Source organism: Triturus cristatus, chromosome 12 (assembly GCF_964204655.1).
Source record: "Triturus cristatus chromosome 12, aTriCri1.1, whole genome shotgun sequence".
NCBI lineage: Eukaryota > Metazoa > Chordata > Amphibia > Caudata > Salamandridae > Triturus > Triturus cristatus.
In genome coordinates this window covers 120,461,452-120,488,880 of record NC_140595.1, presented here as the reverse complement: position 1 = coordinate 120,488,880, position 27,429 = coordinate 120,461,452, and the positions used below count along the sequence as shown (strand labels likewise).

Sequence of the window (27,429 nt, the reverse complement as noted above, 5' to 3'; positions counted from 1 at the left end):
GGACGCTCCATATCATTGAGAGAGTCTCCAAAATGAAGATACCAGCTGTCTTTCTGGCACTAGACGCTGAGAAGGTGTTTGACATGGGGGGGGGGGGGAGATGGGGGGGTTCCTTTACCGAACGTTAAATTTGGCTTTTGTGATAAATTAACAATGGTCAATGTGAACTACCCCTCTCCAGCAGCTAGAGTGCTGGTAAGCGGGGTAAGCACTGAGGTGTTTCCGTTGGGAAGGGAAACGCGACAGGGGTGTCCCCTCTTGTTTGCGCTCAGTCTAGAACCTTCAGCAGCCACGATCGGACAGAACCCAAAGATTTGTGGAATACAATTTGCAGGCGACCACCATAAGGTTTTGCTCTTTGCAGACAATATTCTGCTCTCCCTGACTGAGCCCACGACCACACTGTCGGCCATCTCGGAGGATTTACAACATGCATGGAGGCATGAAAGGATAAGAACTCCCCAATCACTGATGTGATACTTGAACCCATTTCTGGATGACACATGCCACTCGTACTACATTTTGTATCTGGTTGTTGGGGGGGGGGTGCGGAGAAGGGAGGAGATGCCTTGGAGGGTTTTGTTTTACAGTTAATTTCTCAAGCTGTGTCTCCTTACTCAAGGCTGTAAGAACACTACTCTTGGTAATACCAGTTAACCTCCTGTATCGAGGAGTATGGACACCGTAAGAATTGCATACATGCTGTGTAATGTACTATTTGGAAAAATAAACAAATCTTTGACTAAAAGCCAGTAAAGGATTCATGAGTTACGGTAGGGATACCTGGTTTGAATGCATCTGCGAACCATGTTCCAGAGGGCCAGTTTAGGTTTACATTTTTTTATGTAATTTCATTACAGGTTATTACAATAACCCTAAGGCACATTCTAGTTGACTCCATACCAGCCTGGAATTTGGAGGGGGGAACCGGGAGAGTGCTGCACACATTTATGATAATTACTTTATTCCAAGACAAAATGTATGCACTTCTAACTTGGCACTCTTTTGCAAACAATTAGAAAGTGGAAAGTACATAGGAAATTCATGGACCCCACATTTGTAGCCTTGCATTGCTCCATTTCCCCACACTCATGCAGACCAGGAAAGCAGGAAACACTTCAGGATATCACCCCTTAACTATCAACCATGTGAAAAACTCACATGTCAAGACCGACATCTTACTGAAAAGAGGAATAAACTAACAAAATGGCATACTTATTTTTTAATCAACAGAGAAAAATGGGCTTAGATCACGATTCACATTCCTCCATTAGAATACTCAAAGTTGCTAAAAATACAGTAAACTCTCTGAAGGAAACCTTCTGGTCGCCATCCAAGTCCATCTCTTTCATCACCTCTTTTGCCATCATGTCCTCATCCTTCCCAGAGTCCTGTAGAATGAAGAGGGAACACACAGGAGAAGGTTTGGTAAAATGAAATGCACTATATTCAGAACATTCTACTTTCTCGCTGGGAAGGAAGTGGAGACACTTCCCTCCCAAAACCTCCACCATCCCTCAATGTTTGCATTATTCTATACACTGATTTGTCAGGCTCAGTACAACAAACTCATTTCATAAGACCATTCTCCAGAAACCAATGTTTCGCAGATCTTACTTTTGACCAGATGGGCTAGCCAACAAGGGAGAGGTCTATTAGTACTGGTTGCTCAAACCCTATACCATGTCAGACTCTGGTAAGTGGGGCGCGCACACACACCCTTCAAGTGGAAGTTCTATGGGTTATTAACAAACAAACCTTCCCAGCACAGTCCAGCTTCTGATCTCCTAGAACGCAGTCAAGTATAAAGCTCCACCCTTGGGGTTGCTGCATCTGCTGCCTTAAGGAAGAACCATCTCAGATGAAAGTCCGGGGCAGAGACGGACTTCATTTACAGGGTCATTCTCTAGAGAGAAAAAGCTGCAGAGAAAACATGCAGCTCAGAAAAATCTGTGGCACAGAAATTGCCTAGAGCGTTTGCTTGTTCTGCAACACCTTACAGCATCCATGGTGTCCCACGGCCTTCAACCAGCAACGGCCCTCAGCCTCAAGCACTGGAGGAGTGTTACAAGCCATCCAGGTACACCTACCTGGAACCACTAGAGCCAACATAGTCTGTCCTTCTGCCCTCAATTTGTAAACTTGTGGATTGAACCAAAAGTCACATTTGTGTTTAGAATGTTATCCCTCCTTTCATAGAGGGAAGCTAAATATACCTAGGGACATTTAGTGTTGTGGAGATTGCATGTAATCCAAGAGCTAAATAAAGGAACCTTGGGGGGGGGGGGGGGGGGAATTGGATTGCAAACTTTGAAACTAATAGGGTAGTTGGTTCATGCTCATCCTGCCTTCTATTTCTTCAGAACAACCTGACAACCACTGCCCTCCTCCAGACCTGAACTAGGAGAAGAAAAATAAAATGGAGGTTTGGAGGGCAGGGTAATAAAGGAGGCACTTCAGATAGAACAGTCTACTAGCAATAACTATAAAGGGCTAAACATTTGCTCAGCCATTAGTCATTTGACTAGACTGCAGGTAAGTTGGTCACATACTGGGCCAGTTCCTATACCTCAATCATGGTAGTTGGAGCGTTGGCCATCTTTACCCATCAGCATTTATAGAAAGTAGGTTCTTTCAGAAAGCTCAAACTAACTCATTTTCGCCTTAATTTGGGATACAAAAGTGCTTTCATCCATGCGGGTAGATGACCCAATCCTACCCATTGTTTCCAGCCAGGCTACTGGGAAGGTGTCATTTGGGTGAACCAAGCTCACAGTATCTGTAGAATATTAAATGTAATAAATGTACTCACCCTTCCTGGCTTCCTCCCAGAAGCTAGTATTTTCTGGATTACAAGCTCTCCGTGGCAAATACATTGTTAATCCTAAAACGTGGTTAAAGTACACACAACTCTAGACATTCAAATTATACCAAAGCATTGCTTGTCTGAAACAAGTGTGGTAGACAGGAAGGCGTCCAAATAGCATGGCAGAAGTGCACTGCCTTCAAGGCTCAAGTGCTAGCACTCTGGAATTGTATTCTAAACTTCTCACCCCAAGCTTCAGGCTTACTATAAAGGTGGAGAGCACGAGTGCTTTCCAAACAGTCCTACTTAGGTAATCTTGAACAGTGACATTTAGGCAGCTGTGCATGCCTTCTGTAGGAGCTAAACAATACATTTCACATCTGGAGGAGACAATCATTCTGCACAGCTATGATGCAAACGTACTGGAGCAAAGCATCAAGAGATTGAGAGAGGCTATTCATACAAACAAAAAGCTTGGAATATTGCCAAATGTTAAAAGTCAGTGGTGGAAGAGGACTTCAGTACTAGTGTCTCTATAAGGATTATCCTGTACTTTGTTCTAAATCCAGCCTTTAAAGCTTCAAGTCTACATAGACAATCCAATCTCAATAGAGTAGAAGGTACCAATAAAAGATAACCGAACTGGCAAGCCAGCACCCAACCAGAGACATGAAGGGGAACTCAGAAAGCACCTGCTGAGCTGCAAGTTGCAAGCAGCATTGTGAAGGTCGAGGTATACATTTGGCTAATAAGCCCTATAATAAATAGGGGAGAGAATACATACCGATTAACTGTGCAATATGGGCCTATATTGCCATCAAGCAGTTCTGGTGACATTTACAAAACACAAGGCTGAAGGTAGAGTTTTAACAATGTAACCTGAATGCCCCCCCTTCACCACCCCCCCCCCCCTTGCTATATTGGGAAATATTACATGTTACACTGTATACATTTTTTACATTAGAATTGATTGTATGTCGCTTCAGATAGATTTAAAGCCTGATCAGTTTTTTTAATTCATGTTTGACCGATACCGCAGGCAGGTCAATGTTTTGGGAAATATGGGTTTTGTTTGGGGAAAATATTTACAAAAAATTATTAAATCAGATTTTAAAATGCAAAGAGCATTATAAGGAAATTAAACAAGCAATTTAAAATGCATTTTCGTAGTACAACGATATAGGATTAGGAAATTAAAAGAAAATAAAGTGCGATGAGGGACAGTACATTTTTACAGACCGGATCGTTGGTTTACCTAGTTTCACACACGGGGAGGATTCATTGGTAAAGGTTTGCATCAGGGTGGGCCTGCAGGGGGGCTTGTCCAGTATGGTAATACATGTTCTAATAACAGCACTAATATTGTGCAAGCATGACAATACCTGCATTTAACTTTTGTTTTGGAAAGTTAAAATATCCTGCAAATTAATTCGGCACTGAATTATGAGAAATATTCCCAGCAAGACCTTTAAATCACGCTCTTTGAAACCACTGGCAAACATTCAATAGGTGTATATTTAAAGATAAACATAGGTTGTACTCACAGATAGACTTGGGAACTCCTCCTTCAGAAGCTTGGACAGATCCTCCTGGTTCAGCTCTCCATCCTTACCATCAGCTCCAGAGCATTTCTTGAATGTCAGGATCATAGCCTCACACTGCTGTTCCAGATGCATCTGGACTGTTGCAATCTGTAAAGCAAGTACACAAGCCCTCAGTCTGGGTCCAAAATATCCCAGCTTTAAAATGACAAAGCCGCATTCTCTTGCTTCTTGGCTGTGCTGAACAGTCTGTGCGTGCACTTATGTTTTATTTAAATTCATGTTTCATGGAAGAAATTTTATTTTTTGTGTTCATCATAAGAGTGTCTGGGTACGACTGGGTATCCTGGTGCAGTGGAAGATCATGTATTGTGCTTTAAAAGCTAATGCAAGAGAATATATTATGAAAAGTGTTGTAGAATGCACCATTTTTCCACACATTGTCTTGGGGGACACCCCCACCCCCCAAATCTCACCTTGTAGTGGTCAGGCTCTCGCTATGCATTGTTTGAGCCAGCATGTAATGAAACGAGCCCCCCCCCCCTCCCAGCAAAGAGCACGGATGTGCCCCCTACCTGGCTAACAACTTGTGCTGAGGGCGGGACCTGTGAAGCTTGCGACCCCCCCCCCACACACACACACCGTGGGGGCTTATGTTACGCCACTGGTTTCGGTTGGTGTGACAACATTGGCAAGAGCTGCTTTAGGTTCTCAGTCCGACCCTTCCCACCAGTGCTTTATTTTGGCGACTAGGACTTGTGTTTATTATCCGACTATGACCCAGAGTAAGAGATAAAAAAGCATTGGCAAAGCAAATGGGTCTCGCCAATGGTTTTAAGCACACTGCAGATCTATTTGAAGAAATGTGTAAATCTAAGACTTTGCGGCTGCCCGCGACCCACGCAGGGGGCCACCTTAAAAGGGCAGCCCTTTAGTGCCATTTGGGCACTAACCCACCACCTCTAATGCCGGGACTCAGGGAGGAATCCCCTTGCCTTAGGCACATCATTTCTAGTGCGCCGAGGAGGTGGGGTGGGTATTCATGCCTCCCCAGCCATCCTAGCATCCCTTTGAGCATATGGTCTGGTACTTAACCATGTCCCCTACTCCAACTACAGACCCTGGGGTTATGGTTGGCACTTACCTCCCCTCCCCCCCCCTCCCCCCAGCGTAACAGTATTGGAGACCACACCAAAAGTTATAATTTTTTGGATTAGGGGAGTAACCCCGGCTGTATTTATTAAAATTAACAAACAATTTTAAAAACATTATATACAGAAACTTTGCGCAGAAAGTACAGATACATTTGATGGTCAGATATTCCACGGCTAACCTTAACACAGTCTAATACACAAGACACTCCTACCGTAAATCTATCAATGCATGTATTTACTTTCTGCGTGTCCCATCTAGAGCCTACGGCAAAGTCAATGACTGGCAGCTCCCCCGATCCCAGTGTACTAATAAGGTTGCGCAGGGGGTACAGCTTATCGGATGGATACTTTCCCCCGGGGCCCCCCCCCCTACGCCCTGTGCCTTACACTCCATTACAGGGGGCTGAAGACTTCTGCAGAATGGTGCCTTGATGCCCACTGGGAAGGATGACTCCCCCGGCCCCCGCACCCCGACAGCCTACTTACCAGCTGTCACTACCCCCTGGAGTTACATGGTGCTGACCGCTAAGGACCGAAGACTATGCTTACCAATCATGACCTTACCGCCTGACCAGAGACACCCTAAATACAACAATATCTGACTGAAAGAGGAATTCAAACTTGTGCTTTTATTTATACGTTACTACAGAATCAATTACATACAATCGCTTTGTTCCCTGCAAATAAATTGGGAAAAGGGGACAAAAAATAATAATCCATAACACACAACCGAAAACAAGCCTTCCAACAATACTTGCCTTAGGGGATGGTGGGTGGGAAAAGAAAGAAGATTACGGGCCCGCAGCTGGCCCGGTGGACGTTGCCTGTGGGGAGCAACAACAGAATGTTCTGCTCCCCACAACCCCCTTTTAAAGAGGGCACCCAGGCTGACTGGATGAGAGCAGTCTGCCTGGTCGCAAGTTGGACGTTTGAGCCGGAAGCACCCAAGTGCTTCCGGCTCACAGAGGCCGCCTCACCCATTGGTCGTTGCGGGGGAGGGAGCACCGCGTCATCTGCTGACGCGGCCTCCCTCCCCCCACCCCCCTACTAGTGGCCGGGGACTGGTGTGACTGCCATAATGGCAGCACGGTCTAGTCAGCCCTCGCGTTCTCCAGGACATGCAGTCGCTGCAATTGACACCATTTTGGACCCTCTTTGTGATACTCGGGATCGACGGGTACCACACGAGCTGCACGCAGCAAGTGCAAACAACCCCCCCCCCCCTTCTCCCCCAGTAGGCACTTAGAAGAGATGGCAGCAGTTGTAGGTGGTGGTCTGCCGTGTGGGGTATTCGCACTCACAGCATAGAACCTGGGATACAGGCTCAGGCCCGGTGCCGCGCATGTCGCTGCCTGGGCCCGTCTAGGGTACTCACCGGGGCTCCCTTGCAGGCCTGGGCGGTGTGGGCAAAGAGGGGCTAGGTGAGCCCCCCTCCCCCCTCGTTGTGCCTGGTCCCTCCCATGGCAAACGGCAACTGCCCTATTAGAAATTTTGCTGGGGAGTCTTGAGTCGCGGGAGGCAGCCTGCACTGCAGCGATTCTGCCAAGCGGCCCTCACTGGCCACACTCTGCCACCTTTACCCTTGCACAGGTTCGCACAATTCTGACACCTGCATGTAGGTGCTTTAAACATACCCCAGGAGTTCGCAGCACCTCTCCGGGGTGAAAAACAAAAGTGCTTCCATGTACATTTCAAGGGAGAGAGCTCCCTGGCCGCAGGAAAGTATCCGCAGGGGGGTCCTTTTACGCAGTTTTCATGGGACTCAGGCAGGCGAGGAGCACGTGGCTCGCCTGATTCGCTCCGTGGGGAAATATTTTGTCTGGTGTGCACCAAACAAAAACTGAAAACGCCTTTCAAAAGGGCAAGACCAGGGATGTAGATGCATTGATGGGTTTACCATGGCCAAATAGGGGGGGCAATGGGGTGGAGACAGTATTGAATGTAGAATCGGGAGTTCCATTCCCAGATTTTCCGCTTAAGAGAAGAGAATTGTGTGATCTTGGGAAAGCAGATGTAACTTAGTCTTCGAGGCAGTGCTTGGTGTAACAGCAAAAGACTTGGGAGCTGAGGGACAAGGTCCACGTGCCGGCGCGAAATCCTGTGGTTCTGGCCAAAATAATTAGCGGAGCCACTGCCATGTAAATCTCTGCGCTGGTAAGGTGGCGCAAGTCCTTGTATATTGTAACGGGTGCGCAGGTAAGGCGCTCCGATACCATCAGCTCTAGTATGTGCTAGATAGAACTGAGACAAGACAACCAATGACACTTTGCACTTTTGGGTAAAAAGCTCTGGTGGTCTGAGATTATCCCCCGCAGAGTGTGGCATGGGGCTAAGTCAGAGGAGGCCGTTGACTATTCCCGAAAAAGAGTGAACTGTTTAAGGCGCAATGGTCTGGGATTCATCAGACACGAGCAGATTCAGGCCAATATTAAAGGCTACTGTGACAAAGATGGGGTCCACTTGTCACCTGTGAGGATAGTACTGTTGCCCAGGGATTTGCAGGAAGCCTTGAAATGGCAAGTTGCAGGTGAGAAAGGAGCTGTATTGGTGGTGGGGCTCTTTAGGCAACGGGGGCTGCCTCCAGAGCTGCGGCGGAGTTACAGGGTGATCTGGAAGGCTTGCATGTTAATGAGGCCTTGCTGTTGTTTCACCCCTTCTAAGAGCCCCTGCAGCTCCACTCTGCCTATGGCTTAAAAGATTCAGCCCCCCCCCGAAATTTTTTCTTAGCCCCCCCCCCCCGAAATTTGGCTCTAGTTGCGCCTCTGGCAAGAGTACAATAGGGGCGCCAGAGCCAAATCCCAGGAGCCTCATGGTAGGGTCCTGGAAGAATTACGTTTGCGCCCCGTTAGTCCTTTGGGAGGTTGTGGGCCTGAACAACCAGGGGCTTGCCTTGCTAAGCTCCGCCCTGAAAGGGGCTTGAGTAATAAGAGACCAATGTGTCACGTTATCTGGAAAGAGGATCACCCCATACGGTGTAGCACTGATGGTGTTCTACACAGTGCTTGGCTCATCAAGCAGGCAGAGCAGCATAGGTTGGTTACAGCTGCCTGCCCTTGGACCGCTCGTAAAATAACCCACTAGATTTCATACTTTTGTATGGCATAAACCTGCAGCAATATTTTTCCCCAAACGAAAGTTGTGTTGTGTATTTATTCATGCGTACTCTTGTGTGGGTGGGGTGTGTTGTCAATGGCACTTTCCTTCGAGACCTTAGGTGGGTGGTGGAAGTAAGACTCGGACCAGTGCAGCCCTGCAGCTCTTCAGAACTAGGACTGTAGCGTCGCTCCACTGCGCTATGATGATTTAAGAAAACCTGCGAGATTAGCTGCAGCTCCCTGGAGATGGACAGCTAGATTACAAAGAAACAGATGTACAACATTCTAACAGGAAAGGGGGTCATGGAAGTAAAATGTAGGCTGGGGAGAAGCTCCTGGACGAGTCAGAGAGTCAATATGGAAAACGGTGGAGGGTAAAGAAACACATTGGTGAGAGCAAGGGGGGGGGGAGGATAAGAGGGGACTGAAGCGCACAGTAAGGTGGACTGCGAGCTGCACATGGTGCTTTAAACTGACAGCCCTGATGAGATATGATATGATAGACTGCCCTGCACAGAGTTCTCCACAAGCAGAGAGAGACAGGGACCTCAGGTGCCCACTCACAAGCCACATTAATTTGAGTAGACATGAAGTCTGCAGTATCATGGAAAACACAAACAGATGGATGACTCTCATTTATACAAAGAGCAGAGATTGTTCCTCGTGACAGAAGAGCTCTCCCATCTACACACGGGAGAGGTTGTTCAACTTCAGATGGGAGGAATCATCAGCCTAGAGTGGGATCAGAAATACTAGCAGGTTCCAAAGAATCAAAGGGGGGGGGGGGGGGGGGGAGAAACCAGCAGCATCATGGAGGAAAATTATGGTTCAAAAGCACAGCACATTTGAACAAGCATTGAAAATGTAATAGGTCTCGCCTTTGATTAAGTTAAAGCCATTTGCTTATGGTATTGTATAGCAAGTAAGTAGTAGTAGTAATTTTATTAGCATAGTTACTTAAAACCATTGCTATAAAAAATAAATTAAGAACAGGTACGGTAAAAATACAATTCTAAGTAAAATCAGAATAAAAACAATCGCATTTCCTTAGATAGACTGTACACACAACAGCTTCTTGAGTATAAAGTTTTTTTTTTTTTTTTAAATTTAGCACTTCGTGTTAATAGGGTTATATCTTCTTTCTCGGTTTCCTCATGAGTTTGTATGATCAGTAATGTCAATCGACAAGCAATGTTAAGTCGATGATGCAGGGACCGTTATAGATTAATTTTTGGCATCTTTTTTTCCACTGCCTTCATAAATTTTACAAAGCTGCAATTCATGCGAGGATCGTGGGAAGAAAAGCAAGCGAGAACTGCCTTTCTTCGTGTACGGATCCCTTGCTGATTAAAGTGGTGTTTCAACAAGTGTTTTCGTTCATCGCGTAGTTTCTCACAAGAGCAGATCAAGTGCAGCATATCCTCTTGCCCCAAACCACATAGCCGACAAAGAGGATCAGTTTTTATTTTATTTTAATCCAGATTGGAAAATTTTGAATGCAGGGGAGCAGGCCCAGCCTGTGCTTTAAGAAGCACATTTTGGCGGATTTAGAATATCCCTCACCAAAATAGCTCTGTGGTGCCTTAGTTGAATACGAGTTTAAGATCATCCAGCCATGCGTTCTTTTAGAAAGGGCTGCCTTGTCTTGAACCCATGATAGTTGTTTGATCGATTTTTTGATCAATTTTTTGAATGTTGTGTGGTTTTCTGGGGTATCCCAGAGCTGCTCTAATCCCGTGTTCTTCAGGCTGTCCTGTAGGAACTTGGCTGCTGCTGAGGACGGGTGTTGGGCTAGCTCCATCCACAGATGTTCATTTAATGTTCCTTGTTTCGATTTCCTCACTTTGTCCCAGGCTATCATGTAGGCTCCCTGCCTTGCCAGGATCTGTTGATCAATGCCAAATTCAAGCCTGATTTGAGCTGGTGAAGTTTGCTTGGGCAGGCTGAAGATGATTCTGTAGGCAGCTGTTATTGTATTATCAAGGATCTTGGCATCTCTTCCTCTAAGAGCAAAGCAAATGGCTTTAACTTAATGAAAGGCGAAACCCATTGCATTTTCAATGCACAGAGACACATGGACAGAGGAGTGCGGCGAGAGCTGGTGGTGCGTCTCCGTGATGTGGGTCTGCTACGATATCTGCTGTGGGAGGTGATCAGTGAGCATCAAGGTCTCATCAGATCGAGGAGTTTACCAACACATGGCTGCGGGCGATATAAATACTACACCGCGGGGACCTCTGGGAAGAGGTCTGCTCCCAGGAATGGGGGTAACGTGGTGTGCTAATCTGCACTTGTGATGGAAGCACATTGTTCGGTGTCTTTGAACACATACTCGTGCAAGTAAACAAGCCAACACTGACATGCAGAAGGAAACAAACACTTATATCTATGCACAGACAGGTAGACACTTGTGCAAGAAAACACATACTTGTGCAAGCAAGCACGTGCACACTCGTGCAAGCACACACAGAAGCAATCATTGACATGATGAAGGAAACATGCACTTCTTCATGCACACACCCATTCACATATACCCACATGTGATTAGGGCCTTCAAAGCACACACATGTGCACCCACACAAACGCGCGGGCACACACCCCCGCACAGACCCCCGCCCCCCCACGGAAGCGCACACAGACGAGGGCAGGGTGAACATTCACATAGGGCCCAGAGACCAGGACGAATCTGCTGAACATGTGCGTTGGTGGGAGTGGGCTCAGCAGCATGGTGGTGCCGGAGGAGGGGTAAAGGGGGGGGGGAATAAGCCAGGTGCAGCCCTCCCCGAGTCTGCTGCCAGAGGTGCCGAGAGCGCAGTGGAGGGCCTCAGAGGCACCATAGCAACAAGGCCTGACCCGGCTGGAGAAAGGGCAGAGATTAGAGGGTGGGGGCCCCCTCTGCCGCCACACTCTCCATCTTGAGGCCCCCATGCTGAAGACTTCACAAGTGAGGCCCCAGTAAGACAACCTGTGGGGGGGGCCAAGGCAAGTGAAGGACAAAAATCCAATGAGCGTGCCATGCTCGGGAATTACCAATCACCGGAAGATCTGAAGTCAGGCTGTGTGATTAATGCCCGTCCTGCCTGCGCTCCCCGCGGTGCGCCTCCCTGAGGGCCTGGGCCGGACTGGCTGTAGCGGGCACCGGGCAATCCCTGGTGGGCTGCATGGGTGGGGGGGTGGTTTCGGGCCCCTGGGGGGCAGTTTGTTACTGGGCCGTTCAAAATAAATCAGCCCTGTAACAAAATCGGCTGAAAACCGGCCCTGGCAAAGAGCTCGGCGGTACCCCCAACCCCCAGGGGGTGTGGGCCGGCCGAGCACCTTGCCAGGGCCAGTTCTGGTTCCCAGTCCAGCCCTGCCGAGAGCACTCATTTCTGACTGAAAAAAACACTGCTGGGCAGGCTAATGGCAATAATTTTAGCCCCCAGGCAGAGCTGGGTGTGTGTGAGGCACCAGCTCAGACAGACTGGTCTCGGCACAGCCATGATTCCCACTCTCGGTAAGGATTCCTTGGCCTGTCAGCTGTCGGTAATGGCCAGGGTGGAAGAGTTGTCGCGCTGGCTCTTACTGAGCACCCACGTTAACGAGCAGAGTCTAGGTAACAGAGCAATTTGTGTCGTAATGTCAGACTTGTGCCTGCAACATGAGCCCTTGCCGTTCAGAGTCAATGAAGGAAGCAATAACAAGCCTGGGAATGCGGTGTGAAGGCAGCGTGATTTCTAATACATGCCCATTCACAGAGCTGGACTGGCGCGTGCACACGCCCACTAAGATAAAACGTTTACGACGCATGGAAAGCAGGTGAGCCCATCCAAGTGGGCCGTCACAAAAAGCCAAAGGGAGGCAAAATACAAAGCTCTTTTGCAATGGATGGCCACCGTTTGGCATAAACGGTGACACCAGCCAATGGAAAAGAAGGGCGAGGCTTAAAGCCCTTTTCTAAAAGTACTCAGTTTCATTAAATCTCGCCGCGCGAGCTGCGCATGCGCAGCAACGCTAGCCGAGACCTAACATATGTGCAGCAATGCTAGTCGAGACCTAAAAAGGTGCACAAAAGTGCTCACAGAAGCGACTTGCTTTTGTCTCCCTGCCAGAGAGATGGACGTTGTGAACTCTGAAAAATGGTGAATGATGAAAGGCGAATACCCTGTAAACAAGCATGCACTATTGGAGGGGGAAGAAGACCTGAATCACAGCAGGAGCAGTAGAGCGAGACTAAGCACAATCAATCTCCAGAGAAAAAAAAATTAAAAATACAGGAAGTGATGCTTGCCTGGGCTGTCTAATTAGGAGGCAGCAAAGAAGAAGTGACACTTAAGCCAACGAATGGGAGGTACTGGGCAGGCGCCAAGCACTTTTTGTATGCTATAGTGTCTTGCAAGCGAGATGCTTGCTCGACCCCCCCAAAAAAATATAGGTTAAAAAAACAAAACTAAAAGTGAGGAAGAAGGGTTTAAAGAGATCAAGAGCCAAAGAGGCTAGCAGTGCATGATGGTGGATAAAAGAGGCATGAGGCGGAAATGAAGACTAGACAGCCAAATTTGGAGACTATATTTTTGCCCCAGGCCTTATTCTTAAGAATTAAGCGAACTCATCCTCAGCTCTACTTAGTTTACTAAGACGCAGATCCCACCAGAAGACCTGTGGTTTGAAGACGTTTTGCGGTTCCGTTTTAGCCAAATACCACAGGAGCGAGTCACTCGAATTCTTCTTCATAGCTGCCCATGTGACAGTCCAGGGTTTTTCTTTGGATTCTGAGACTTGTAGTCGTGTTGATTCAGTCATTAAATCCAGCTTACAACATGAAAATGAAAAAAAACTGGACCGGAGCAGCATGTCATGGATGCGCCTGTGGAATATGGCATTATATGCAACATTGGACGGATGAATATATCAGCTTAATCAAAGTCCTGATCGATGGGACCTTAAATTGCGTCCAATCAAAGTTGCTGAGTGGTCAACTTTAGTTAGCTACACTCAGTCATGGTCATTTCAAAGCAACCACACTTTCTGGTGCACGCATCGTCAGATGCCCCAACCCAGGTCGTTTGCATTCTGGGACTTGTAATTTATTTTTTTTACTAGAAAAAGCATGAACGCAAGCCCCAGATTACAGAGGAAGCAGGACTTGTAGGGTCCAGTCAAGCAGATCAGAGTGCATTCCAGTTTAGCCAACAATCTTAAGAGCTCACATTTTTCTGGGTCAATGCGCGAGTCGCACCTTCAGGCCCATCTTCCTTTGCATAATAAAGCTTGCAAGGTTTGTCACAGCCCATAAAATATGTACCCCAAAGTATCAAAATGTGGAATAGGTATGTGGCTGGACAGCGCAAGATACAGCTTGGACGTGGAAAATTCTAAAGTGCTTCATTCGGCCCATACTTATTTAAACTAAGTTAAAACTACAAGCCCCAGAATGCCGTCTAACCGCACAACAGGTTGATGCACAGGAAACAAGGTGTAACTTGCCAAGAACAGCCACACACTCACTGGCGTCCATCAAGTGCTGGGTCTTTACTTATAGACTTGACTTCTCATTACGGGTCATTTGATACAAACTTTTCCCTCCCCATCTTCAGACCGCTCTAGTCCCACAAAGGCTCAGCTGCCACTATTCAATGTATGGCAGGGTCTCCCACCCCAGGCCCGCCTTTGCATTCTGGAGGAGGACAGCCATGTGCACCCCATTGTGAGAAGTTGGCCTGGTATATGATGTTCACTAGTTAAAGTGACCACCTTGTACCATGCCAAGCAACCCTTATGGTGTGGTTGTAAGTCAACCTTTTCGGACTAGCTGCCCTAGTGGTAGCGTAGGCTAAGCAGTCTTTGAGGCTAAACTCGTTAAAGCGTGTTAAGCAGGCTGTTTTACCAAATGTAACCCCCCTTTATACCAATGAAAGGACACCACACATATATATATTAAAAATATATATGTATTTATTTCTCAAAGTATCCCCTAGACTCTTTATGAGCACAAATCGTTAAACAAGACAATGTTATAATATACAGAAGTTGCACTTTATATGGATGGGCCCTGGTGGCCACTCAAACCATATACTAAAATAGTGGTATAAGTACCACGAACAGGAAAGGGAAAAGGCCTAGGGCCTCTAGAATCGCTGGGCCTACAAGGAGCTAACTTCAGTTAGTGACCAGGTGGTCCACGGGTCGCGTGTGCAGTGAGGAAAGTTACACGCGGGCTCCCATAGGTTTTCAATGGGTGCGTAAAAGTTTAAAAGTTACTGCAGAAAGGGTCTTCTGGATAGACTACGATCTTAAGATTCAAAACACAGACACTAGAGATGTTTCTCTACACTTGGGCACCGGAGTGCCAGCTTTACCTCACCCACAGGAAGCGGGTGCATAGGTCTCGAAGTGCGTCGGATTTCTTCTATCTATTCAATGGAGCCTGATGACAAAGATGCTGCAGGCGGTCGGTCCAGAAGAGTTGCGTTGGATCCAAGGGTAGATCGGAGTGGTCGAAGACCTGAAAGCAGAGGGGACAGTGTTCACAGTCACTAGCCAGTGACCGGCGTGGCACCAGGTAGGTACCAGGCGATGTTGGGTGCAAACAGGTGGTTAGATGTAGCTTGTCTCCGCAGCCACGTGGTCCCTGAAGGTCGACCACGTCCAGGAGTCGAGTTACGAGCTGTCCCACGCAGGCTCTCGCTGTCGGCGGGGTCGGCGACTCGAAAGGAGCAAACAAGCCTTGGCAAAGGCAGGAGTCCTGAAAAGAGAGGAAAGCTGATTGTTCTGACCAGCAAGGTCGGAGGGGCTGCTCTTTTGGAGAGCAGCTAGGGCCAGTCTGGAGCAACCAGACCAGCATTGTTGATTTCAAAATAGGTTGCCAAAATGGCCACTAGCCAACGGGCCAGGGACCGGGCAGGCGCGTCGAGATGCAAAGTGCTGAGGGGCCCCACGCAGATCGTGGAGATGCTGGAGGGCTCACCTTTGGTGCAGATGCTGCTCGGTGGTTGGGCTTCTCAGTACCCAAAGCACAACTTGGAGGGAGCCTCTGTCGTTGCGCTTGCAGCTTGTCGTCGGTCTTCCAAGATGGCTGGCTCCACGTGTCTCGGTGCCTCCACGGGTTCCTTCTTTGCAGGGACTGTGGATCGGGCGGTGAGAGGTCTGGAGGTCCAGGTCTTGTTGGGCTCTGGGCTCGGGCTCCGGCAGGAGGCGGCGGCGGCAAAGCAGACGTTCAATAACTGGTTGGTGCTTGCGTTAGCAAGATGGTCACTCCCTGACCATAGGGGAGATTTCCTTCAGTCCTCTGTGCAGCAGAGCGTCGAAGTTCCCGTCTTCTTCTTGTGGTTAAGTTGATTCCAGGATGTCTGAAGTCTTAGGACACAGCTCCTACCTTTAAGCGGATTCTAGGGGCCGGACTACCTGCTAGGTCCCTCCCTAAGGGTGGGACCAGGAAGGGGGGTGGTTACACCCCAAATCCTTTGTCCAGCTCGCCCCAGGTCCATGGCTGGTGTGCCCCAGGACCGGTTTGAACTGGCATATGCACCGAGGCTCCTTGTGAGCCTCAGGCATGTCTGGTTTCTTTCAGGCCCTACCTGACCAATACACAAAATCCTGTCTGGGGTGGTGCTCGCACCTCCCCTGGCAGGAAACCCTTTGTCCACGTCTCCCAAGCTGGAAGGACTCCCAGCAGCAGGAGGGCAGACTTGTGTCTGTGGTGGCAGCATCCATTTTGTGGAGCTGAGGCTATGTCTCATTTTACCCGGGTTTCAGGTACTGTACATGTCGTGTCCCTCTAGAAGGGTGGAATGCTAACCCCGTCGCCAGAATTGGCGAGGGGTTAGTATTCCAATTCGTATGACACCTTGCTCGACATGTTTTGATAAAGCCAAACCAAAGTTAGCATTTAACCGCGAGGTTCATAATGCACTTAAGAGTATATGGTATGACGATATCTGGAAACGGTAGAAGGAAGTTGTTCCGACCACTGCAGACAGGCTCAGCTCATGCCAGAGCACCATCTCACATGGAACCAAGCACTCTGCCTTCAGGATTGTTAAGGCCTGCCATAGGTGTGACTTATAGATTAACATGTGTCCCATTTAATGTTAGGTATAGGTATACTACACCTAAGTAAGAGGTGGTTACACCAACTTACCCCAGCTGAGTGATCAGCCAGCTGTGTCAAATTTGTTAGGCCAGGCCTGGCATAATACACGCTTCAGCCCCTGGTAGGCCTTAGATACACCAATGCCCTGGGTACCTAGTGTACACTGGTACAGGGGCTCACAGGGTGATCCAATTCCAATTGGTTATGCACCTAGGGTGCATAGTGTCAATTTAGTTAGAGAGAACAGCAGGCTGGGGGTCTGATTAGCAGTCCCATAGCCTCAATATGTCAAAAACCAGTGAAGCAAAAAGCAAAAATTTGGGGTGACCATAGGATAGCAGACCCTACTCTCCTACACAACCCCCCCCCCCCAAACGCAGGGACATTAAACTAGCCTTGACCAGTCTCGTCTTCATGTCCTAAGTGGAAGTACCTGAAGAGACCATCTGCATTCCTCTTCATCTGCCTCTAATGTTCGGACAGTAATGACATTTATCCAGGACTGGATGAACTGCAACCACCTCAAACTCAATCCGGACAAGACTGAGTTAGTCCTGACCGGAGGTGGTTGCAGCCCATGGTCCCCTTCTCACTGGCCCCTGTCACTAGGTGTTCCCCCTCTTACGGTCCCTAAGGTCAAAACTCTCGGGATTTTTCTAAATTCACAACTCTCTATCCACTCACAAGTTGGTTCAGTGGTCTCTGCTTGTTTCTTCTCATTAAGACTAATCAGGAAAGTTTCCCGTTTTTTTCCCTTTCTGCGTTAAAAATCATTGTGCTGGCCATGGTACTATCACGAATTGACTATGGCAATATCATCTACAATGGAGCCCCTGCTTATGCGATCCATCGTTTGCAGCTCATTCAGAACCAAGCGGCTCGTTTGATTCATGGCTTACCCAAATACCACCGAGCCACTCCCCTGCTTAAAGCTTTGCATTGGCTCCCGGTGAGAGAGCGTGCTCTTTTTAAACTCGGCTGCCTCACCTTCCAGGCTAGATCGGGAACAGCCCCCGAGTTTATACGCTCTGCCATAAAACCATATTTTCCAGGTCGCGAACTCCGCTCTGCCCACATGGCTCTCCTGACCATTCCTCGTTTCAAGAAACAGAAATCTGGCGGAGCGAAGTTCGCTGTTCTCGCCCCGCTCTTTTGGAATTCTCTTCCTGCCGCTCTCCGTACTTCTCCTTCCTACACTCTATTTCGGAAGGATCTTAAAACCTTGCTATTTGAGCTAGCCTACAATGTCTAGCCTTCTATCGCCGACTGCTACTGCATCACTTAAAGCGCCATGAAACCGCTTGGTATAAGTGCGCTCAATAAATGTTTTTAAATTCAAATTCTGTACCTGGCCGGTGCTCCACTGTAAAGTCCATCCCCTGTAGGGAAATTGACCACCTAAGCAGTTTGGGGTTTTCACCCTTCATCTGATTTAGCCACAAGAGGGGCTTATGGTCGGTCTGAATCTTGAAGTGAGTGCCAAACAAGTATGGCCTCAGCTTCTTCAGGGCCCACACCACAGCAAAGGCCTCCCTCTCAATAGCTGACCAATTCTTCTCTCTGGGGGTCAACCTTCTGCTAATAAAAGCAATGGGTTGGTCTTGACCATCTACATTAAGTTGTGACAGCACAGCTCCCACACCCAACTCAGAAGCATCTGTTTGGACAATAAACTCTTTGGAGTAGTCAGGACTTTTCAGGATAGGTGCAGAGCACATGGCCTTCTTCAGGTCCTCAAATGCCTTTTGACAGCTTACTGTCCACTGAACCTTTTTGGGCATCTTCTTGGATGTCAGATCATTAAGAGGAGTCCCAATGGACCCATAGTTCTTAACAAACTTCCTGTAGTACCCAGTCAAGCCCAAGAAAGCTCGAACTTGAGTCTGGGTGGTTGGAGGAGACCAGTCCTTGATGGATTGTATCTTACTCTGCAGTGGTTGAACTTGGCCTCCACCTACAAGGTGGCCCAAATACACAACCTTACTCTGCCCTATCTGGCACTTAGTAGCCTTGATAGTGAGGCCTGCCTTTTGCAGAGCCTCAAGTACCTTCTTCAGGTGGATCAGGTGATCCTCCCAGGTGGAGCTAAAGACAGCAATGTCATCAAGATATGCTGCACAAAAGTCATCCAACCCAGTAAGGACTTGATTCACCAACCTTTGGAAGGTGGCAGGTGCATTCTTCAGACCAAAGGGCATCACCAAAAATTGATAATGCCCACCTGGGGTTGAGAATGCTGTTTTGGCCTTAGACTCCTCAGCTAATTGATTTGCCAATAGCCAGCTGTCAAGTCAAATGTGCTCAAAACTTAGCAGAAGCTAGTTTGTCTATGAGCTCATCTGCCCTTGGAATAGGATGTGCATCTGTCCTAGTGACAGCATTGAGTCCTCTGTAATCCACACAGAACCTCATCTCTCTCTTGCCATCTTTGGTGTGAGGTTTGGGGACCAGAACCACTGGGCTAGCCCAGGGGCTCTCTGAGGGTTCAATGACACCCAGTTCCAGCATTTTGTGTACCTCAGCCTTTATACAGTCCCTGACGTGGTCAGGTTGTCTGTAAAGTTTGTTCTTCACAGGCAGACTGTCACCAGTGTCCATCACATGGGTACACCAGTCAGTTTGACTAGGTATCAGTGAGAACATATGATGAAATGATTGTAGAACCTGTCTACATTCAATCTGCTGATGGTCAGTGAGGTTGCTTCCAAGGGTCACTCCTTCAACTGAACCATCCTCAGGGTTCTGAGACAACAGGTCTGGGGGAGGGTCACTCTCTTCCTCCAGTCCCTCATCTGTAGCCATGAGCAAGCCCATGTCTGCCCTGTCAACATATGCATTTAACCTGTTAACATGGAGTACCCTGTGGGGACTCCTGGGAGTTCCTAGGTCCACCAAGTAGGTGACCTCTCCCTTCTTTTCCAGGATTGTATGGGGTCCAGACCATTTGTCTTGGAGTGCTGCTGGGGCCACTGGCTCCAACACCCATACCTTCTGTCCTGGCTGAAACTCATCCAAGACAGCCTTTTGGTCATGCCAAGCTTTCTGTAAGGCCTGGCTTGCCTCAAGGTTTTTGGATGCCTTCTCGATATACTCAGCCATCCTGGAGCGGAGACCAAGTACATAGTCCACTATGTTTTGTTTAGGCTTTTTGAGAGGTAACTCCCATCCTTCCTTCACTAAACACAGTGGGCCTCTTACAGGGTGCCCAAACAACAATTCAAAGGGGCTGTAGCCAACTCCTTTGTGTGGGACCTCTCTGTAAGCAAACAGAAGGCAGGGTAGAAGGATGTCCCATCTTCGCCTGAGCTTTTCAGGTAATCCTTTGATCATACCCTTTAGGGTCTTGTTGAATCTCTCAACAAGCCCATTGCATTGTGGGTGATAAGGAGTGGTGAACTTGTAGTTGGCACCACATTCCTTCCACATAGCTGTCAAGTATCCTGACACAAAGTTGGTACCTCTGTCAGAAACCACCTCCTTAGGAAACCCCACTCTGGAGAATACTCCTAGCAGGGCCCTGGCCACAACAGGAGCTGTAGTGGTCCTAAGGGGAATTGCCTCTGGATACCTGGTGGCATGATCCACTACCACCAGTATAAACCTGTGCCCAGATGCAGTGGGAGGATCCATGGGACCCACTATATCTATTCCCACTCTTTCAAAGGGGACCCCCACCACAGGTAGTGGTATTAGGGGGGCCTTTGTTGTGCCACCTGATTTGCCACTGGCTTGGCAGGTTACACAGGAGCGACAAAACTCCTTGGTATCTTCATTCATGTGAGGCCAGTGAAAGTGAGGGACAAGCCTGTCCCAAGTCTTGTTCTGGCCTAAGTGTCCTGCTAAAGGAATATCATGGGCCAAGGTAAGAAGGAAGCCCCTAAATTGCAGAGGTATAACCAACCTCCTGGTTGCACCAGGTTTTGGGTCTCTAGCCTCTGAATAAAGGAGCCCATCATCCCAATACACTTTATGGGTACCTTGAGCATTCCCAGCAGCCTCAGCAGCAGCCAGCTGTCTGAGGGGTTCAAGAGATGGACAGGATAACTGAGCCTGCCCCAAGTCAGCCCTGGAAGGTCCCCCTGTCCCCAGAAACTCAACCTGATCAGGTTCAAGCTCTTCAGGGACAGTTCCTTCAGGGTCCTCTAGATCATCTTCCTGGGAAGGCTGATCATCACTTGGAGGCAGGGGGAGGCACAGCCTTAACCCTCCTGTTCTTCTTGGTAGGTGCTTGGTCCATTGTTCCAGGATCCAAGACCTGTGGTTCAGTAAGGCACTTTTTGGCCTGTGACCTGGTCACAGCAAGGACATGTGGTGATATACCTAACATCTCTGCATGTGTCCTGTACTCCACTTCTGACCATAGAGAACTCTCTAGGTCATTGCCCAACAAACATTCTACTGGGAGGTCTGCCCTAACCACAACCCTTTTGAGACCAGTTACCCCTCCCCATGAGAAGTTAACAACTGCCACCCTATGTGAAGTAGTGGCATTGCTGGCATTGGTCACCAGGTAGTTCTCACCTGGTATGTACTGTCCAGGGTCCACAAAGCCTGCTGTCACCATAGTGACACTGGCACATGTGTCCCTGTAGGCTTGAGCCACTTTTTCATTTATTAAAGGAGTCTGTCTGTACTTGCCCAGGTTACTGGGGCTCACAGTCAGGGACAAATCCATGTCCCCATCACAGATCAAGACTGCCTGTGTCAGGGTTCTGTCTAAGTCAGAATCTCCTTCAGTTCCCATAGTGATTCCCACTACACCCTTTGTTTGGGGACCAACACTGCTAACAGTAGTACTGGGAGCAGGTGCCTTAGGGGCAACAGTGTTGGGGGCTCCACCCTTCTTACAATCACTAGTCCAGTGAGTTGTATTCTTGCAAGATTTGCACCAGGGTTTCTTTGGACCTTCTTTCTTCTTCCCTTTAGGCTGGGACCCACCCTCGTTAGTACTATTTTGGGGCCCTGTTGAAGACTTCTGGTCTTTAGATTTCTGATCTCCACCCTTTTGGTCTGTTTTCTTCTGATCACCCCCTTGGCCCTGGTTCTGGTTCTTTTGCTTAACCCTGGTTCTGACCCATTTGTCTGCCTTCTTTCCCAATTCTTGGGGAGAGGTCAGATCTGAGTCAACCAAGTGTTGATGCAGTTGCTGGTTCTGACAGTTATTTAAAATCTGTTCTCTCATCATCAAATTGTACAATCCTGTATAATCAGATACCTTACTTCCCAGCAACCAACCCTTCAAAGCCTTAGTGGCACATTCAATGTATTCAGACCAGTCCTGAGTCTGTGTCTTCTGGGTGTCTCTGAACATTAACCTGTACTGTTCAGTGGTTAAGCCTAACCCATCAACTAGGACACTCTTCAGGGCTCTGTAGTTACTGACATCCTCCTCCCTAACAGTGAGGAGTCTATCTCTGCCTCTTCCTTCAAAGGAGAGCCATAAGATTGCTGCCCACTGGTCTTCAGGAACCTGCTGCACTTTGCAGGCTCTCTCAAGAGCAGTCATCCATTTGTGGATGTCATCCCCACTTTTGTAGGGGGGCACAACCTTGGACAGGTTCCTATTGTCAAAGACCCTATCTTTGTCCTTAGGGACAATGCTGCCACCAGTGGGTATAGACCCACTCTCTCTAGGTTGCCTAGCCTTACTCAGTTTCTCTTCCATCAGAGCTACTTCTAGCTCCTGTCTCCTGATTCTCAGCTGAGCTTCCTTCATTCTGGCCTCATGCTCCCTCCTTTGAGGGGTGGTCATCCTTCTCCTGGAGTGACCTTGAGAGCCTCTAGAGGTATGAGAAGCATTAGATTCACCTAAGTGATTCCTTTGCCTCCCAAGCCCCTGGTGAAGTCCACTGGGGAGATCCAATGGGATGATCCCATTGTCAGTCCCCAATAGCCTTAGGTTAGCTGGGCCACGTATAACACTTGGCACTGGGCTAGTTCTCCCTTCATCCTCACTACCTTCTGTATCAGTACCCTTATCACTTTCATCCTCTGTAGTATGGTTCTCATCTAAGGGGTGACTATTGGAAAGGGGTACCTCAGTAGCATCTTCAGAAGGGGGGCCTCCTGTTCCAGTCCCTATGGGGCCTAACTGGGAGGCTTTCTTGAGAGCTTTCTGATCTTCATCAGCCTGTAAAATGAATGAATGAATGAAGCAAATTTGTATAGCGCAACTAAGCCCAATGGGCGTCAAGGCGCCTAACCAAACAATACTGACTTAGAAAATACTCGGAACTTACTGGTAGGCCTTCACAAAATACCAGGTTTTAAGTGCTTTCCTAAAAAGGACCAAAGAGGGTTGGGACTTAATCTGCAAAGGGAGAGAGTTCCAAAGTCGTGGAGCAACGATGGAAAACGCTCTACTACCCCATCTCACCTTCTTACTTCGGGGGATTACCAATTGATTAGCCTCTGAAGAGCGGAGACATCTGCTAGGAATATAACGTACCAGAAGGGACCCCAGAGCATCAGAAGGGCCAGCGGAAAGAGCTCTGTATGAAAGACAGAGAAGTTTAAAAGTAATCCTGAAATGGATGGGGAGCCAATGTAAGTGCTTCCTAGCAGCAGTTGCAGAGGAATCTTTCGGAAGAGCCAAAACGAATTTAGCAGCAGCATTCTGCACAACCTGAAGGCGCTGGATGAGATGTTTATTAGTATCCGCATAGAGTGCGTTACAATAATCCAACCTCGAGCCAACAAGAGCAGTCACAGTTTGCTTGCGTGCCAATGGTGAGAGATAATGAAGAATTTTTCTTAGGGTCATAATGACACCCCAACATGTAGAAACCGTCCTGCTGACCTGGAGATTCATAGTCAATGAAGTATCAAAAATGACTCCAAGGTTCCTAGCAGACTTAACAGGGGAAGGGCAGGTTCCTAAAGATGTAGGCCACCAATCACTAGACCAGATATCTTGGTCTTTACCAAAGACAAGGACCTCAGTTTTGTCGGCGTTCAGTTTTAAGGAGTTTGACACCATCCAGTCCGCGACCAACTGCATACAGGACCTAAAACTGGACGCCGAAACACTGACAGGGTGGGCTAGGGACACCATGATTTGTGTGTCGTCAGCATAGGAGAAAGCTCTCTGAGTTCAGCAGAAGTAGGGTTCTTGGGCTGTTTAAGGCCCCTGATATTTGCCAACTGCCTGAGCTCATTTTGATTTAGGGTAGCAAAGAGAGTTGGTGCCCTCTAGGGGTCACTCTCGACAGAGATGGGTACCTTGGACCCCTCTGCCCCCTCCATTGCTCTTAAGTGTGGGTGGATGTGTTCCAATTTACCTACACTTGGGTTTACCTACTAAACCTATCTAGTAGTTGTAGTCAGGGTGTGCTACTCCCTTTGCTCTACAACAACTAAGTTCAGTAGAACTTAAGTATATCTATCTTGTTTTATATGTACCTACAGGTACCTATGTGATCTTTCAATTGGTAACCAAGAGATTACAATGGTAAAACACAGCAAGCTCAAATCCAACCGCTGCTCACCAATGTGAGAAGTTGGCCTGGTATATGATGTTCACTAGTTAAAGTGACCACCTTGTACCATGCCAAGCAACCCTTATGGTGTGGTTGTAAGTCAACCTTTTCGGACTAGCTGCCCTAGTGGTAGCATAGGCTAAGCAGTCTTTGAGGCTAAACTCGTTAAAGCGTGTTAAGCAGGCTGTTTTACCAAATGTAACCCCCCTTTATACCAATGAAAGAACACCACACAGATATATATTGAAAATATATATGTATTTATTTCTCAAAGTATCCCCTAGACTCTTTATGAGCACAGGAGCACAAATCGTTAAACAAGACAACGTTATAATATACAGAAGTTGCACTTTATATGGATGGGCCCTGGTGGCCACTCAAACCATATACTAAAATAGTGGTATAAGTACCACGAACAGGAAAGGGAAAAGGCCTAGGGCCTCTAGAATCGCTGGGCCTACAAGGAGCTAACTTCAGTTAGTGACCAGGTGGTCCACGGGTCGCGTGTGCAGTGAGGAAAGTTACACGCGGGCTCCCATAGGTTTTCAATGGGTGCGTAAAAGTTTAAAAGTTACTGCAGAAAGGGTCTTCTGGATGGACTACGATCTTAAGATTCAAAACACAGACACTAGAGATGTTTCTCTACACTTGGGCACCGGAGTGCCAGCTTTACCTCACCCACAGGAAGCGGGTGCATAGGTCTCGAAGTGCGTCGGGTTTCTTCTATCGATTCAATGGAGCCTGATGACAAAGATGCTGCAGGCGGTCGGTCCAGAAGAGTGGCGTTGGATCCAAGGGTGGATCGGAGTTGTCGAAGACCTGAAAGCAGAGGGGACAGTGTTCACAGTCACTAGCCAGTGACCGGCGTGGCACCAGGTAGGTACCAGGCGATGTCGGGTGCAAACAGGTGGTTAGATGTAGCTTGTCTCCGCAGCCACGGGGTCCCTGAAGGTCGACGACGTCCAGGAGTCAAGTCACGAGCTCTCCCACGCAAGCTCTTGCTATCGGCGATGTCGGCGACTCAAAAGGAGCAAACAAGCCTTGGCAAAGGCAGGAGTCCTGGAAAGAGAGGAAAGCTGATTGTTCTGACCAGCAAGGTCGGAGGGGCTGCTCTTTTGGAGAGCAGCTAGGGCCAGTCTGGAGCAACCAGACCAGTGTCGTTGATTTCAAAATAGGTTGCCAAAATGGCCACTAGCCAACGGGCCAGGGACCGGGCAGGCGTGTCGAGATGCAAAGTGCAGAGGGGCCCCACGCAGATCGTGGAGATGCTGGAGGGCTCACCTTTGGTGCAGATGCTGCTCGGTGGTTGGGCTTCTCAGGACCCAAAGCACAACTTGGAGGGAGCCTCTGTCGTTGCGCTTGCAGCTTGTCGTCGGTCTTCCAAGATGGCTGGCTCCACGTGTCTCGGTGCCTCCATGGGTTCCTTCTTTGCAGGGACTGTGGATCGGGCGTTGAGAGGTCTGGAGGTCCAGGTCTTGTCGGGCTCTGGGCTCGGGCTCCGGCAGGAGGCGGCGGCAAAGCAGATGTTCAATAACTGGTTGGTGCTTGCGTTAGCAAGATGGTCACTCCCTGACCATAGGGGAGATTTCCTTCAGTCCTCTGTGCAGCAGAGCGTTGAAGTTCCCGTCTTCTTCTTGTGGTTAAGTTGATTCCAGGATGTCTGAAGTCTTAGGACACAGCTCCTACCTTTAAGCGGATTCTAGGGGCCGGACTACCTGCTAGGTCCCTCCCTATGGGTGGGACCAGGAAGGGGGGTGGTTACACCCCCAATCCTTTGTCCAGCTCGCCCCAGGTCCGGGGCTGGTGTGCCCCAGGACCGGTTTGAACTGGCATATGCACCGAGGCTCCTTGTGAGCCTCAGGCATGTCTGGTTTCTTTCAAGCCCTACCTGACCAATACACAAAATCCTGTCTGGGGTGGTGCACGCACCTCCCCTGGCAGGAAACCCTTTGTCCACGTCTCCCAAGCTGGAAGGACTCCCAGCAGCAGGAGGGCAGACTTGTGTCTGTGGTGGCAGCATCCATTTTGTGGAGCTGAGGCTATGTCTGATTTTTCCCGGGTTTCAGGTACTGTACATGTCGTGTCCCTCTAGAAGGGTGGAATGCTAACCCCGTCGCCAGAATTGGCGAGGGGTTAGTATTCCAATTCGTATGACACCTTACTCGACATGTTTTGATAAAGCCAAACCAAAGTTAGCATTTAACCGCGAGGTTCATAATGCACTTAAGAGTATATGGTATGACGATATCTGGAAACAGTAGAAGGAAGTTGTTCCGACCACTGCAGACAGGCTCAGCTCATGCCAGAGCACCATCTCACATGGAACCAAGCACTCTGCCTTCAGGATTGTTAAGGCCTGCCATAGGAGTGACTTATAGGTTACCATGTGTCCCATTTAATGTTAGGTATAGGTATACTACACCTAAGTAAGAGGTGGTTACACCAACTTACCCCAGCTGAGTGATCAGCCAGTTGTGTCAAATTTGTTAGGCCAGGCCTGGGGTGGCATAATACATGCTTCAGCCCCTGGTAGGCCTTAGATACACCAATGCCCTGGGTACCTAGTGTACACTGGTACAGGGGCTCACAGGGTGATCCAATTCCAATTGGTTATGCACCTAGGGTGCATAGTGTCAATTTAGTTAGAGAGAACAGCAGGCTGGGGGTCTGATTAGCAGGCCCACAGCCTCAATATGTCAAAAACCAGTGAAGCAGAAAGCAAAAATTTGGGGTGACCATAGGATAGCAGACCCTACTCCCCGACACCCATTATAAAACCAGGGCACAACCTCCAAAAGGCAAAGGGACGAGGCCTGGACCGGAGCAACTCATCACCCGTGGGACTGGGACACTCGGCAGCTATGAGAATTCATGGGTGGTGCGTTCGGAAAAGTTAATGTGATCGTAGTCCCGCAGAACTGACCACAAACCCCGCATACCACGGCGAGTCACGTTATCACCCAGAACGAGCCACAGACCTCTTATTGCCACACAGAACAGAACACACACCCCAGGATTATCACCCACTACAGACTACTTGTTACCCAGAACAGACCACACCCGCGGAGTATCACGCTGTTTTCACCCAGAACAAGCCACAAACGCGAATCCCAGCTCTTACCGCAAGTCTCAGCTCACACGGGGTGAGCGCAGGAGCCTGGAAGGAGAAGCGTAGCAGACGGCCAGTCTCATTGGCCTCTTTAAAGCCCCCAGCCCCTCCCCTTTACTCCAGGTGAGGACCGCGCACGGCCGGCTTCAAACACAGGCTCGGACTCACTCAAAGGGCA

General features: G+C 48.6%; 1 protein-coding gene and 1 pseudogene across 1 annotated transcript; both read right to left on the bottom strand.

The window, feature by feature from the left end:
• Positions 1-1,207: 1,207 nt before the first annotated feature.
• On the bottom strand, positions 1,208-27,415 carry LOC146772834 (protein S100-A2-like). Its single transcript, XM_085637317.1, has 3 exons — positions 27,264-27,415; positions 4,351-4,497; positions 1,208-1,391 (listed from the first exon to the last, which is right to left on the bottom strand). Exons 2-3 carry the CDS (start codon positions 4,480-4,482, stop codon positions 1,251-1,253), a joined length of 273 nt encoding a protein of 90 aa, XP_085493443.1. The 5' UTR covers positions 4,483-4,497; positions 27,264-27,415; the 3' UTR covers positions 1,208-1,250.
• LOC146772833 (cytochrome P450 2J2-like) overlaps positions 8,795-27,429 on the bottom strand; it is a 69,664-nt pseudogene continuing 51,029 nt past the window's right edge.

Bases quoted from the DNA above. Each gene is read 5' to 3' on its own strand.
- LOC146772834 (XM_085637317.1), bottom strand. From the start codon at position 4,482: ATGCATCTGGAACAGCAGTGTGAGGCTATGATCCTGACATTCAAGAAA. The intron at 1,392-4,350 runs GTGAGTACAACC...TTCATTCTACAG, and splicing joins AGGAGTTCCCAAGTCTATCT to GACTCTGGGAAGGATGAGGA.